The sequence below is a fragment of the Gobius niger genome (genome assembly GCF_951799975.1).
Source record: "Gobius niger genome assembly, chromosome: 7".
Lineage (NCBI taxonomy): Eukaryota > Metazoa > Chordata > Actinopteri > Gobiiformes > Gobiidae > Gobius > Gobius niger.
The window spans coordinates 23,684,256-23,698,466 of record NC_136858.1 but is presented as its reverse complement, the minus strand read 5'-3'; the positions used below and the strand labels follow the sequence as shown (position 1 = coordinate 23,698,466).

Below are 14,211 nucleotides of genomic sequence, written 5' to 3'. Positions count from 1 at the left end.
ACACTAACACGTTTTACTGTGGCATTGGAATTAGTCTTGTATGTTCATTTATAGTAGCTCTGTCTTGTGTTTCTGCATCAGCTCTTACTAACGGTGGTGGTCTGGTCAACCATTCCTACCTAACCAATAAAGGTAACTGAATAAGAATGTTTCTGCCTATTTGTAAACAATGGTGTATGGTGTCTATTAGCACTGGGTTTCACATAAGAACGGAAATGTGTTGAGCATTCAGAGACGTTTGGGGCATGATGAAAAGTAGCTTGGTGCATGTAAAACTACAAAAAAGTAAATTTTGTAATAACTGCAAATGGTTTTAACAAAACACAATAAAATAAATATACTCATTAATGTTTTTTTCACAATCATGATTGTTGTTAATGTTTACGTTATTAGAAAAGGTTCAATAAATCTTAAAAAAATCAAAGATCAATTCAATTTCTTCATAATGACATGTTTCATTCCTTGTAGATCTCATGGCGATCCAGCAAAAGATGTCATTTGTCAATGAGGAATACACAAGTCTTGGGGACACGCTCAAAAACCGGGCCACTGAGTTAAAAAGTTTGGTCCAAGAAGTAAAAGAGGCTCAGAAAGAAACGTCGGACATGATGAAGTGGCTCAAGGATATGAAGGATACGGCTGCCTCCTGGAACACTGCAGCCTCAGAGAAAGATTCTGTCAAAACACAGCTAGAAAATCAAAAGGTTGCAGAAATGACAATGATATATCAGATTTGTAACTGCATAACTGAATGCTCATATCACACTCCCTTTTGTCTCAGACATTCGAAGATAACTTGAAGCAAAAAAGGGAGGAACTGCAGAAGCTGAGGGGGAAGCTTCTCCACTTGATACAAACTGACCCGAATTCTCCAGAGGCAGCCAAATGGAAGCAAATGTTGGCAGAAATAGGTGTGAATGAAATATGAAACATGAACATTATTGATTTGCAGACTCACTATGACCTGTCATTTACAGATGAAGCCTGGGCTGATGTCAGTGATTCCGTAGAGGAGAGGAAACAGCATCTAGAGCAGTCCAACAAAAATCTGGACACATTCAAATACACAGAGCAGCAGCTTTGTCAGTGGCTTTCAGAAAAAGAGCTGCTCATGAGTGTCCTGGGGCCGCTTTCGATTGATCCAAACATGCTCAAAATGCAAAAACAACAGGTCCAGGTACGGTGCTGGTTTTACGTTTACTTCCCCTTCCCTGTTTAGTTAAACATACATCAACATGATGCATTTTCTTCTCTCTTTAGATTATCCAGAATGAGTTCAAGAGCCGCACTCCTCAGTATGAGCAGCTTGAGCAAGCTGCCTCTGCCTTACTGAGCTCTAATCAGGATCCTATGAATGGGAAACAGGTGAAAGATCAGCTCACAGCTGTCAATCAGAAGTGGCAAGCCCTCACCGGACAGCTTGACTCACGAGACACCTTGATCGACCAGGCAGTAATAAAGACAGAGCAGTTTCAGGATTTACTGAGAAGTCTGAGCAGCACCACAACACAACTGGAGAGCCAGCTCACCAACCATCACAGCCAGAGCACGCAGCCAGACGCTGTGAAGAGGCACCTGGAAGATGTGCAGATGATCTCAACTCAACTGAGAGAGGAGAAGAAGAAAGTGAAGGAGGCTGAAGCTGTGAGTGCTGAACTCAAAACAATGGTGACCGAGGAGTACCTGAGAGCAGATCTAACAAGGCAACTGGAGAGTGTCGCCAAGCCCTTCAAACAGTTGGAGGAGAAAGCAGGTCTGTGGATCAGTCATTTTTCAGAACTAATACCAACAATGAAGCAATGAAATTATAATAGATTTTAAATTTTACATACATCATTTACAGATGAACTTCATGTATTTTCAACAATAATAGAAACCTTGTTATTTACCTCATTTGTAGCAACAATATTTCACTCTGATTCTCAATATTACTGTGCCTAGAAATGCTTTGGTTGTCTGACTTGTTGCTTGTTGTGTGTTTATCTTTTACAGCTAAGCGCATTGATGAGCTGAGTTCAACCTTTGCCAGTTCGCAGCAGTTCCATCAGACCTCTAAGGACTTCCAGTCGTGGCTGAGTGAGGCCCTACAGGAGCAGTCTAAGCCTAAGTCTATCTCTGCCAAAACGGACGTGCTGCAGCAAAGTCTGGAGGATCACAACAAGACGCTGAAGATTCTTAATGAGCACGAGGAGGCTTACAGGACTATCGTTGGAGAGGGAGAGACGCTGATGCAGAGCGTGGATGGAGCAGAGAAACTGGCTCTTCAGGGCCAGCTGAATACACTGGCTACAAACTGGGACGATGTGAAGAGGGGCAGCACTGAACAGGCTGAGAAACTCCAAACTGCTTTACAGAAGTCCGTTAAGTTTAATGAGCATGCAGAAAAACTAAGCTCTTGGATCCAGGAGAGTGAAAACAGCGAGACCAGAGTCAAACTCACTGTTGATCCTGTTGAGGTGGAGAGCTCCATATCTCAAGTCAAGGCTTTGCAAAAGGATGTTGACAAACACAGAGCACTGGTCGAACAGCTCAACACTGCAGCTGAGGGCCTAATGGCAGTGGCTAATACTGACACAGATGTTATTAAAGATGAAACGTCCAGCATCGAGAAGAGAGTGGACAGTGTGGTTGAAGCTCTACAGAACAAGAGGGACACACTGGAGCAGATCTCACACAAAGTGAAGGAGTTTAATGATGGCTACAAAGAGGCTACTACACAACTCGAAGGCGCTAAAAAGCAAATGGAGACCTATGAATCACAAGGCGTACAGGCTCACAGTAACAAGAACTTGGCCAACATGAAAGCCCAACAAAAGAGTCTAAATGGAGTTGAGAGTCAGATTGAACACATTAAGAGCCTGGCCAAGGAGCTGGTGGTTGCCGTCCCAGATGCGGATGGGGTGACCGACCTCTTGCTGCAAAGTGACTGCATCGAGAAAGATTACAGCACCCTCAACAACAAGTTAGAGGAAACGTGCCAAGTTCTGGAGGGCAAACTACAGGGCATTGGCCAGTTCCAGAACAACATCCGGGAAATGTTCACTAGATTCACTGATTTAGATGATGAGTTGGACAATTTGGCTCCAGTTGATTTGGACCTACTGAAACTAAAAGAACAACAAGGCAACGTAAGCGGCTTCATCGGCAGACTCCAAGAGCTGATGTCAGACACAGCCGATGCCGGGGACAGCTGCAGAAAGATGCTCGAGACTGAAGACTCTCCCGATCTGATCGGGCTCAAGAGAGATTTAGATGCTTTGAGTAAACAATGTGGCAAATTGTTGGACAGAGCCAAAAACAGAGAAACACAAGTAGAGAGTACCCTTCAAAGTCTGGAGCAGCTGTATGGAAAAATCAAACAAGCGGAGGGCAAACTGGACCAATCTGTGATCAAGGAGGCAGCTCAGGACGCAGTTGGCATGGAAACGGAGGCCATCAATCAGCAGCTGGATGCGTTCAAGGTATGATATCTTTTTCAATATGATAAATATTGTAAATAGTGAATGTAATGTTTTTTGTTGCTGTGTTTGCAAAAAAAAAAAGTGTAGGTTTGTTGATCTGATCATTTGTATTTGCATTATGTGTTTAAACTCTATCACTGGCTTAAATAGTAAACCTTATCCTATTCTCTCAGCCACTTGATTTACATTCTGGGCTGGGCCAATTTGCCTTGCACATTAGAAATGAGTCATTGCTTGTAGTCTGTGCCTCCCAAACACTTTACCGACATGAATATTATTATGTGCTTGTATTTGTTGTCACACATAGGTTTGGCTCATGTTGATTATAAGGATACCCATCTGCTTACTAAATGATCAATAAAACATAGGATAAGGAGTGTTGTTAATTCAGGCTTAGTAGAGTTATAGTTGTGGGTAGATTGACAGATAAGCAGCGCACTCTTGAGTCACCATTAGTCCTATACGAGGAATCCTCCTGGGACCACGGCTCCGGGGCATGTGCTGTGAACAAAGGAGCTGGAGCCCTGACCCGATGGTGGTGCGGGATAGGGCCAGCGCAGCCAGGTGGTGATCAGCAGGGTGTCACTCGACTCAATGGAATCAGTAATGAAGTCAGGCCTACAAATAGATCAACATAACTGAGTTGCTTTCACTAATGGACTTTCTCAGCCCTATAATCGACTGTGCCTGCAGTGGCCTGGTGTTAATTTGACCAAAAACTCAAATTAAATTGGTCTGGTCTATTTTCTCTTTCAAGGTGATGTTGTTATGTGCCCTAAGTTAACTGTATAGTGTGTTTGCAGATTCAAGTACAGACACTTTTTTATGTAGTTTTCCTTTTCTTTGATCCATCTAAAAACTGTATTAAATGTATGACCTAAATTTATAGGCAGATGTCAAATATTCTAAATTCCTGTGCAGTTTCAAGCAGATTAACCTAGTTGAGATCACTTTGTTCATGGGTATTTTACATTGACATATTGCATTGTAAACAGATGTGGACAGAGATCCTGCCCAATAGTAGGTCAAGGGATTTCATTTTCAATTAAGGGGTGCTGATCGCAGCAGAGAGGCACGGATTAAAATGTGGGGGTGTCTATTTATTGTGTGCAATTTGCAATTTGGTCTATGTCTTTGCAGCAAAAGCATGAAAGAAGTAATTGATTCAGATTGTTGCTAAGCGACATTGTCTTTGTGTTTTACCCCCACTTTCTCTTGTCGCCCGTCCCGGTTGAGGGGGCGCCCCTGACCCCCCTCAGACCTTTGTACTCAGTCACAGTCCAAAATGAATCAGTTGTTTTTGCAACAAAGCTTAGTGACAACAATGGCGTCTCACAATTCTCAAAAAGTGAAAAAATACATACACCAATTATTCTTTTTTCCTCTCTTCGTGAGAAAAGAACTTTATTGGCAGCCTGTAAAGAAGTAAACACTGAGAGCACTCACACGGGCCCTTACCATTTTAGGTCAAGTTTGGAAATCCACATACCTGACTTCACATGCTTACTCTTGAATTTGTTAGGAAGTTAAAAGCAAAGAAAAAGCACTTCTGTACATAATACTACTATGTAAACAACTGGGTCACACGTATGTTTATCCTATAGGGCCGCCCCTGTGACTCAGCAGCATTGTGGGGGGTTGGTGTGGACGTCTTCTGTTGCTTCTCAGACATTACCTCAATGTCTTCCACTCTTTCAGTAGTATCCCGTGTACACTGATTCATAGATTCTGCACAATGTAACCGATGATAGTCAAAATGTGTCATTGAGGCCAGTGCTGCTGACTAACTGCAGCAGTATCACACAAGCTTAAGGAAAACTCGATCAGGTTACCACTGAGCTACAGTCTTTTTGTTGTGTTCAGTATAATAGAAGTCTATATTTGGACTGGATTAAATTTAGGATTCTCTTAGAAGTATGATCATTAGTCCGCTCGCTCCATTCTGGTGCAGTGACTGTCATGTTTTAGCTGTTTCCAAATGAACGGACAAGCCAGGAAACCAAAAATAAATTCCTCCCATGATCCCCTCTATTCGTCTTTCTTCTCCTGTCCCGGCCGATGGACATAAAAAGCCCCCTTCATGCACTTGGCAGAGCCGCCGGTGTTAAATTACCTGGGACCTGTGCCTCCCTCAGCATTCCATAGTAATTAACAATATCTGCGGGCTCCCTAGCACCCATCCACCACACCGACACAACAGAGGGCAAAGAGGAGAAAAGAAAAATGCGTATCTATTTCAGAAAAGTGTGAGGTCATGAGTTGGAGCTGAATGAATCTGAATCTTTCTATTCTTCGAGCCGGGAATACACAAAACACACAATAAAAATTTTGGAGAACGCACAACTTAAATGTTGTAAAATAGTCATAGTAATTACAATAAGCACATTTGAAACATGTCCAGGCAAAAACTGAATTTTGAACCAATAAAATAATAGTAGAATGATGACTTTCAGACTTTATCTATGGGTCACTGGGTTTTAAACATATTAAAACCCCATGGAGACAGGATGCAAGTTTGATTTTTTTATTTTTTTATTTTTGTCCAGCCCTGTAGGCTATACTCTATACTTACCACAGAGTTCATTTATTTATTTATATCTTTTGAGTAGCTTGTGTCTTGTTCCACTCTTCATTCCTTTAGTCACTGGTAGAAAAAAGTGATTATGTCAGGGCTCGGGATCAAGTATGCATGGAAGTGAAGTCATACAGCCCATAAGGGGAATTAGAGGAGAAAAAAAAAGGGTCATGTGTCCACCAATCAACATGTGCCGGAGCAGCTCTGAGCACAAATGGAGTTGTGGCAGATGTTGTCTGAATAATGAGCGGGGGCGGGGCCTGAGCTCTGCCAGGAGGGAGTCTGTCATTGTACAGGCAGCAATGGGAGAGAAAGAGCCAGGCTTTTTGTTTATCCACGAGAACTGGCTCTGAGCACAACTAACACACCGCTTTGGAGCGAGCCTGCTGGACTTATCTGTGGATGTATGGCTTTGCACTGAGGATTCCTTACCCCGCGTGGATTTTACAAGAATTTCAGGGATTTAAAAGCACTTTGGATGAGGGGAATGAATTTTCAAGGATTCGGAAACAATTGAATAGCCTGGATGGCTGATCTGTTTTACAAACACATTTCTACTGTCTTGCACTCACTTTCAGATTTCATTCTGTGAAGCTGCTATTTTTTGTTAGTATTTTTTTTTGTAATACTGTATCTGAATATTTTTTTCTGATATTGTAAATATTTTTCGGAAGAACTAATTTATATATACATTTTTGTATTTATTCAATTTAAACTTATTTTTCATAGAACACAATTTTATGCTGAACAATTTGTAGTTTCACAATTACTTAATGTGCACTATAACTAAAACTACCTCACCAGAGTTCACCTTAGTGATTTTTGAGAGAAAGTGTTGAATTGTTTTGGCATGGGTAAGCCTCTCAGCAGACCAGACTGCCTGAGAAAAAACCCTTCGTGCGTGGGGAAGGGGGAGGAGGAGGACCTGAACATTGATGACTGTTATGTACCCCAGAGATCCATCTATGACACAGTCCGACTCAACGAACAGATAGATTCCAGCTCTAAAGGCAGCCTTGCTTCAAGACACTTTACTGGCACCTTACCATACACACAACGCACCCTGGACTTCGCCAATCTGTGTGGAAATGGAGCTCTGTCTGCTTCCAGTTCATTTGAACTACGCACTAGAAAGGCTGCCCTGCTAGATGAGCGTGCAGTGTTTGATGGGCTTAAGCTCAATGGGAACATAATAAGAGCTATTGATACAGTGTTGCCCAAGTCACGGCTTCAGGGAGGAGAGAAGAAGGACTTTCCTCATCACCGTCGGTCATGGAGGGCATTTGCTCCAACAAATCTCGGCGAATATATCAGCCGCAGTGGGACATTGTGCTCTGGAAGCACAGAGAGGCCTGCGCTCATAAATGGCAGAAGAGGACAGAGTATGACCAGCTCCTTGACTTCCGAGGAGGACTCTGGACTATACAGCCCCACTGTAGAGAGAGATAGGCGTGCTCACCGTCCCAATCGAAGAGTAGGCCCCGGGACAAGGAGTCTGTCTTCATCAGAGGCAATGCACATGTCCGGAGAGCTAAAGACGGGACGATCTCTCAGCTCAGGACAGGAGGACTTTCTTTACTCTCCTGCAAAGGATAGTGCGTCTCTGTACCACAGTCATAGTCTGGTTCAGGAGGGGAGATACAGTAAATTTGGTTTAAAGGGTAAAGACTTCAGATCTTCTTCAGGTTCAGGGTCTAGACTTCAAAGTTTAGGTTGGCGCTCAAAGAAAGACTATGAGGAACAGTCCACTGCAGAGCTGTTGGAGGATGTGCCCTCAGCTGAGGACTGTGAGCTGGTTAGTGTAGCTGTCCCTCAGCCTGAGACGTACGGGAACTCTGTAACATTACCCATCGAAAGCCGACAGAGAACAAAACCATGTAACTCGCAACTGGGAGCGTCTAGGTACAGCCTGGAGGAGCTGGAGGAGTTTCTACAGTCAGTGGAGGCCTGTCTCCCCAAGTGTTTAGAGGAACTACAGCAGGCAGGAGAGCATGAGATCGAGTTCTTTCTGAACGCCATTTCTGCCTGTTCGGACATAGAGCCAGCGGGTCTCCCCAGCCCTCAGGTGCCAGAAATAACCTCTCTTGCATTTTGGGCTAGAACTGGGTCAGTGGAGGGTACACACAATATTGTGATTAGTGTTTTCAATGACAGCTGATGTTGTTTTTTCTTTTACAGTACATAATAACATAAAAACGTGGATTAAGTTTTACCATTAATCCAACCTAGTTCTATTTTGATTCATGTTTTTTTTTTTTTATAACAATTTTCATCAGAATTTAAATAATTAACTGTTCTTATTTCTGTTTGCTGTAGGCATTCCAAAAACAGGACATTGATCCTTTGCAAGTAAAACTTCAAGAAATCAACTTCCTTGGCCAGAGTCTGGTCCAGACTGCTGCAAAAGGCACATGCACAAACAAGTTAGAGGGAGATTTGGATGATCTCAACACCAAGTGGAATACTCTAAATAAAAAGGTTTGTCTAGGCCTGGGCTGGCTATTCTTGACCTGAAAGTAGTTAGTTTGATTTATAATGAAAACACTATCCATTCTGTGATTTTTAGATTGCAGAGCGCTCGGCCCAGCTGCATGAAGCCTTGTTGCATTGTGGGAGGTTTCAGGATGCATTGGAGTCGCTGCTCAGTTGGCTCAGTGACACAGAGGAACTGGTGGCCAATCAGAAATCACCATCTGCTGAGTTCAAAGTGGTCAAAGCGCAGATTCAAGAGCAAAAAGTATGTCAGTCATTATTTTTTTTCACTTTGTATAGAGTCTCTGCTCAGCCACTTAAAGATTTACGATAAACTTTGTACTTTGCCATGACGATCCATTGCCTCTTAATCAACAACTATTTTCACATGGTTGACATCTATTATCCAAAGGCTGTGTATAACACAACAGCTCTAATTTAATGGAAAATTGATGAGGCCAAGTTAGATTTACTGTTTTAACAGAATTGTAGTATCAGGGTATAACGGCGCCCAATAACTCCTTTCTTTGTTTGTCTGTGACAGCTCTTGCAGAGATTGCTGGATGACCGTAAACCAACAGTGGAGCTTATAAAGAAAGAGGGAGGGAAGCTCTCTGAGCTGACAGAAGCTGTGGAAAAAGAAAAGGTTGCTAAAGAGATTGAGTGCCTTGGGCAAAGGTGGGATGCTCTGCTCAAAAAGGCAGAAAACAGGTTTGTATTTAGACACGTGCAACACCATCTAACCATTATGATATAACCTGCCGTCGTTAACTTGTCTGGCATTATGAGTTAATGGTTATTGACTACTTATCTGACACAACTTGAGCTGTTTATGTCTGTGTTTCAGACATAAACAGCTGGAGAGCATCCTGGTAGTCACTCAGCAATTCCATGAGACTTTGGAGCCTCTCAGTGAGTGGCTTAGTGCCACTGAAAAGCACCTCTCCAATTCTGAGCCCATCGGCACAGACACATGCAAACTGGAGAAGCAGATAGCTCAACATAAGGTATCGGATACTCTCACCACTTTGCTTTGTTGGACTCATTTGTCATTTTAAGTTTGTCTTTTTGGTTCACTTTTTTTCATTCATCTGTTTATTTTATATTTGTATTGTTTTTGTTTTGTTTTTGTTGCTCATCACATTCCTTGGTTTGACCCACCCCCTGGTCAGGCCTTAGAGGAGGAGATCCTGAAGCACAGTAGAGACTTGTTTCAGGCGGTCAGTCTGGGTCAAATGTTAAAAACTGTGAGCTCAGTGGACGATAAGGAGTTTGTTCAGTCCAAATTGGATACAGCCCAGGCTGGCTACATCGAGCTCCAGGAGAGATGCAGGAGGAAGGCTGAGATGTTGCAGCAGGCCCAGTCTAACGCTCAGCTGTTTGGGGAGGACCAAGTGGCCCTCATGAACTGGCTCAGTGAAGTGCACACAAGACTGAGTGAAGTCAGTGTGGAGGACTACAGCACAGGCACAATGGAAAAACAGCTCAAAGACCAACGGGTACACACTCCTACCTCAGGCCAAACTTTATTTTTGTCATCATTACGTTTTGTTCATATTATTCATCAGTTATTTACAAATCAACATTTTGTTCAGCAAAAGGCCGTGAATTATTATATTTTTGCTGTGTATTCTGAATGTTCCTTCTGTAGATGTTACAAAGTGATATTGAGCTGAGGAAGAAGAACGTGGACCAAGCCATTTCTAATGGGATGGAGCTTCTGAAACAAACAACAGGCATGTCTTCATAACCTTTTCAGGAGTATTTTCCTGACACTTAAAACAACTCACCTTTAGCCTGTACCTATCAGTAACTTGAAGTGGTTATGGGATAGGGGCACAGTGTAACACCTCAATGTTTATATAAACAAGGAAGAAATCTACATATTTGACAAATCTGATGAAGTAGTGGGTCTCTGTGTTGACTTCAGCTAAAACCCCTTGTTTTGTTTTAGTAAGTAGTGTTACTAAAATTGCGGCTCTTGTGTAGGTGATGAGGTGGTTGTAATTCAAGGCAAGCTGGAAGAAATCAAGACAAAATATGCTGAGATCAACTCTATGAGTGACAATGTGCTGAAGACTTTAGAAAAGGTCTCAGGTCTTTCTACCCAACTGCACCAGACTCACGAGGAACTGAGTGGTTGGCTCGACAAGGTTGAAACTGAGAGCAGTGCTTTTGCTGCTCAGGAAGCAGTGGGCGATCAACTCACTGATGTACAAAATAGGAAAAAGGTATGTTTGATAAAAGTATATAAGGTCCATTATTAATTATTCTGACATTCTATCTAAGCCTTACTTTACCATCAGTGTGTGCAGGATATGCTACAAGAAACTAAGAACAAAAAGACTGTGGTAGATAAGCTGAATGAGTTGAGTGGCTCCCTCCTGGATCTGATCCCATGGCACACGCGAGAACATCTAGACAAACTGATCACTGAAGATAATGACCGCTACAGAAGTGTGAGTGACAACATCAGCCAACAGGTCGACAAAATCAACGCAGACATTCTCAAATCTCAGCAGGTAAGGAAACATGTTGCTCCAAGTCTCAATGTCTGCATGAGTACTGCTTATTGTAATACTGCATATAATATATACAACATATTCCACATTAGTTTGAGCAGGCTGCCGACACTGAACTCTCTTGGCTGACTGAAGCAGAGGGGAAGTTGCTCACTGTAGATGAGATCAAACTGATGCCGGACCAAACCGTGGCACAGCTCCAGGCACAGAAGGTTAGCCAGTGTTTGTCAGTAATCCTTTACACAAGCGAAGCAAACACTGGCTTTTATCTTGCCTCTAACTCACTTGACTGGTTTTTCAGATGCTCTCTATGGACATCATGAGACACAAAGATGCAGTGGACGACATCGTGAGAACAGGAAGGGCTGTCATGAACAACAAAAACCCGGAGGGAAAGGAAGCAATAATGGTAGTCAGGCTAGATGTTCCTCTCATGAGAAAATATACAGTAATTGTAAGTTTGTAACCTTTTTTTTTTCCTCTTTTTAAACAGGCTAAGACACAAGCCCTCCTGGAGAAGTACGGTGTTGTCAGTCAGCTGAACTCAGAGCGGTGCCTACAGCTGGAGAGAGCCCAGTCTTTGGCAAGTCAGTTTTGGGAAACACATGAAGAGATGTGGCCGTGGCTCCAAGAGACTCTAAAGGCCTTCAGTCAGCTGGCATCACCCTCTATTGAGTACGAAACTCTCAAGAAACAACAGGAGGAGCTCAGAGTAAGACCAAAACCTCTATACAAAACTACATAGCCGTAAATAATGTAGTATATTGAAACAATTATTTATTTCTTCAGCAAATGCGAGAGCTGATTGCTGAGCACAAGCCGCACATTGACAAAATGAATAAGACCGGTCCGCAGCTGCTTGACCTGAGCCCAGTGGAGGGAGCCCCCATCAGAGAGAAATACACCACTGCAGACCGGCTCTATACTCAACTCAAGGCTGATGTCAAACACAGAGCTGCCACTTTAGATGAAGCCATCTCCAAATCAACACAGGTGAGAGTCAGGAAAGCAGTGTGAAGTGTACAGATTCCAAGTTTGTTTGTCTACAAATTTAATGGTATTATTTTTATTCAGTTCCATGACAAGATTGACCCCATGCTTGAATCTCTGGAGCGAATCGCTGAACGTCTTCGCCAGCCTCCGTCCATCTCAGTGGAGGTGGATAAGATTAAAGAACAGATTGCAGAAAACAAGTCTGTGTCTGTGGACCTGGAGAAGCTTCAGCCCTGCTATGAGACCCTAAAGCAAAGAGGAGAGGAGATGGTAGCGCGGTCTGAAGGGGCAGACAAGGATATATCCGCCAAAGGTAGGCCATACTTGGTACCAAAATCTTAAATAGCTTGAATACATATACATTCATGATAATTTTTGATTGATCATTGATTTGATTTGATTTGTATCAAAGTTGTGCAAGACAAACTCGACCAGATGGTTTTCCTCTGGAGTGATATCCAAGCCTTAGTGGAGGAGCGAGAAGCTAAGCTCCTGGATGTGTTGGACTTGGCTGATAAGTTCTGGTGCGACCACTGCGCCCTCATTGTGACCATCAAAGACAGTCAGGACCTGCTGAGAGAGCTAGAGGAGCCAGGAGTTGACCCCTCTGTGGTCAAACAGCAGCAGGAGTTTGTGGAGGTAGAACCTATTCCCAAAATTACTAGTTGGACTGTATATAGGAACGTTCAAGCCGTGTATATTTTTGCATATTTCAGGGCTTTAAAGAAGAGATTGATGGGCTCCAAGAGGAACTGGATGCTGTCCAAGGCCAAGGAACTGAGCTGATGGCTGCCTGTGGGGAGCCTGATAAACCGGTCATAAAGAAAAGCCTTGACGAGGTAATTTATTTTTTATTTTTTTAATAACTGGGAGAACCTTGTCATTCATGGAATCACGGTATTCTTCAATATAATTTGTACATTTAGGTAACCTCGGCGTGGGAAAGTCTGAACAAAGCCTGGAAGGAGAGAGGGGACAGACTTGAAGAAGCCATGCAGGCTGCTGTGCATTTTCAGGATGGGCTACAGGTACAGTCTTTGGTTCAGTGTATTAAAGCTAAAACTGTTGGAATATCCATGAGTGGGTACATTTAGAGTTGTTTACTGATACAATTATTCTTTTTTTAAGTTTCTACTGTACTGCAGCCTATGCTACATTATGAATGAAATGTTAAAGATAAATAGAAAACTAGTCTGAAACAGCCTGTCTTTATTAAATGTATCTGAAGCAGCTGTTTAGACCATAAACATCTGTCTCAAATGAGGTAATTTACACATCTGTGTAATTCACTGTCAGCCTGAGGCGTGTGAAAAAATAATTGCAAAATACCATACAAGAGTATATATACAGAATCCCCCAGTTTCAGGTGATCACAAAGTTAAAAGTTTGAAAATGTTAGCTGATATAGCACTACCTAAAGCCAGGAGATTGAGTTACTGTTGTAAGTAATGTGTTTGAGATGGTGCAAAAAGTGTATAGAGGCATAACGTTAAAAAAAAAAGAAAAATACTCAACTTCACCCTGTGTCTGCCTATCAAATGTATTATTCTCAAATTTGTTCCTATGACATGAGTTAAAAATTAAGATAAACATAACCTTTTCACATGAGTGCTTCCTCTCAGAGGATTGTTCCAGCAGAAAAATGAAACCTGATTCTTTGTAAAAACCTCTTTTGTGAATGGACAATGGTTTCTCTGCTTTGCACACAGGGTATGTTTGATTGGGTGGATATTCTGGAGAGCAAGCTGGATGCAATGTCACCTGTAGGCACAGACTTGGAAACTGTCAAGCAGCAGATTGTGGAGCTCAAGGTAAAACGTGCCTTCAACTGAATTTCCAGCAATACACTTTAATTGACTTGTTTTTAAGATAAGATAAGCTTTTATTGATCTCACAATGGAGAAATTAAAAATAAGGTTCTGCTCTGTCTTTTCTTTTACATACTACATCTTTGTGCTTGTTGTTTGCTGACTGGGTGTGCCTCTCTTTGCACCAGGAGTTCAAAGCAGAGTCCTACCAGCTGCAGATTGAGATGGAGCGCCTAAATCACCAAGCTGGACTGCTGCTCAAAAAGGCAACAGAGGAGGCAGACCGCTGTGCCATCCAGGAGCCCATGTCTGAGCTGAAGATGCTCTGGGACAACCTGGATGAGAAGATTATCAGCAGACAGGTGTGTGAAAAATATACA

At 42.6% G+C, this 14,211-nt stretch overlaps 1 protein-coding gene across 1 annotated transcript in view; it reads left to right on the top strand.

The window, feature by feature from the left end:
* Positions 1–14,211, top strand: part of dst (dystonin) — a gene marked incomplete at its 5' end in the record, with an annotated part of 80,626 nt that overhangs the window by 54,629 nt on the left and 11,786 nt on the right. The window contains 24 exons of the mRNA XM_079560118.1: positions 82–132; positions 469–704; positions 782–911; positions 978–1,177; positions 1,261–1,753; positions 1,993–3,461; positions 8,353–8,514; positions 8,603–8,773; positions 9,053–9,219; positions 9,356–9,515; positions 9,681–10,007; positions 10,160–10,244; positions 10,498–10,739; positions 10,824–11,030; positions 11,123–11,242; positions 11,332–11,439; positions 11,524–11,742; positions 11,820–12,023; positions 12,105–12,336; positions 12,436–12,662; positions 12,740–12,862; positions 12,950–13,051; positions 13,733–13,834; positions 14,020–14,193. Coding sequence (XP_079416244.1) covers positions 82–132; positions 469–704; positions 782–911; positions 978–1,177; positions 1,261–1,753; positions 1,993–3,461; positions 8,353–8,514; positions 8,603–8,773; positions 9,053–9,219; positions 9,356–9,515; positions 9,681–10,007; positions 10,160–10,244; positions 10,498–10,739; positions 10,824–11,030; positions 11,123–11,242; positions 11,332–11,439; positions 11,524–11,742; positions 11,820–12,023; positions 12,105–12,336; positions 12,436–12,662; positions 12,740–12,862; positions 12,950–13,051; positions 13,733–13,834; positions 14,020–14,193 — 5,711 coding nt within the window. The remainder of the gene's footprint in view (positions 1–81; positions 133–468; positions 705–781; positions 912–977; positions 1,178–1,260; positions 1,754–1,992; positions 3,462–8,352; positions 8,515–8,602; positions 8,774–9,052; positions 9,220–9,355; positions 9,516–9,680; positions 10,008–10,159; positions 10,245–10,497; positions 10,740–10,823; positions 11,031–11,122; positions 11,243–11,331; positions 11,440–11,523; positions 11,743–11,819; positions 12,024–12,104; positions 12,337–12,435; positions 12,663–12,739; positions 12,863–12,949; positions 13,052–13,732; positions 13,835–14,019; positions 14,194–14,211) is intronic.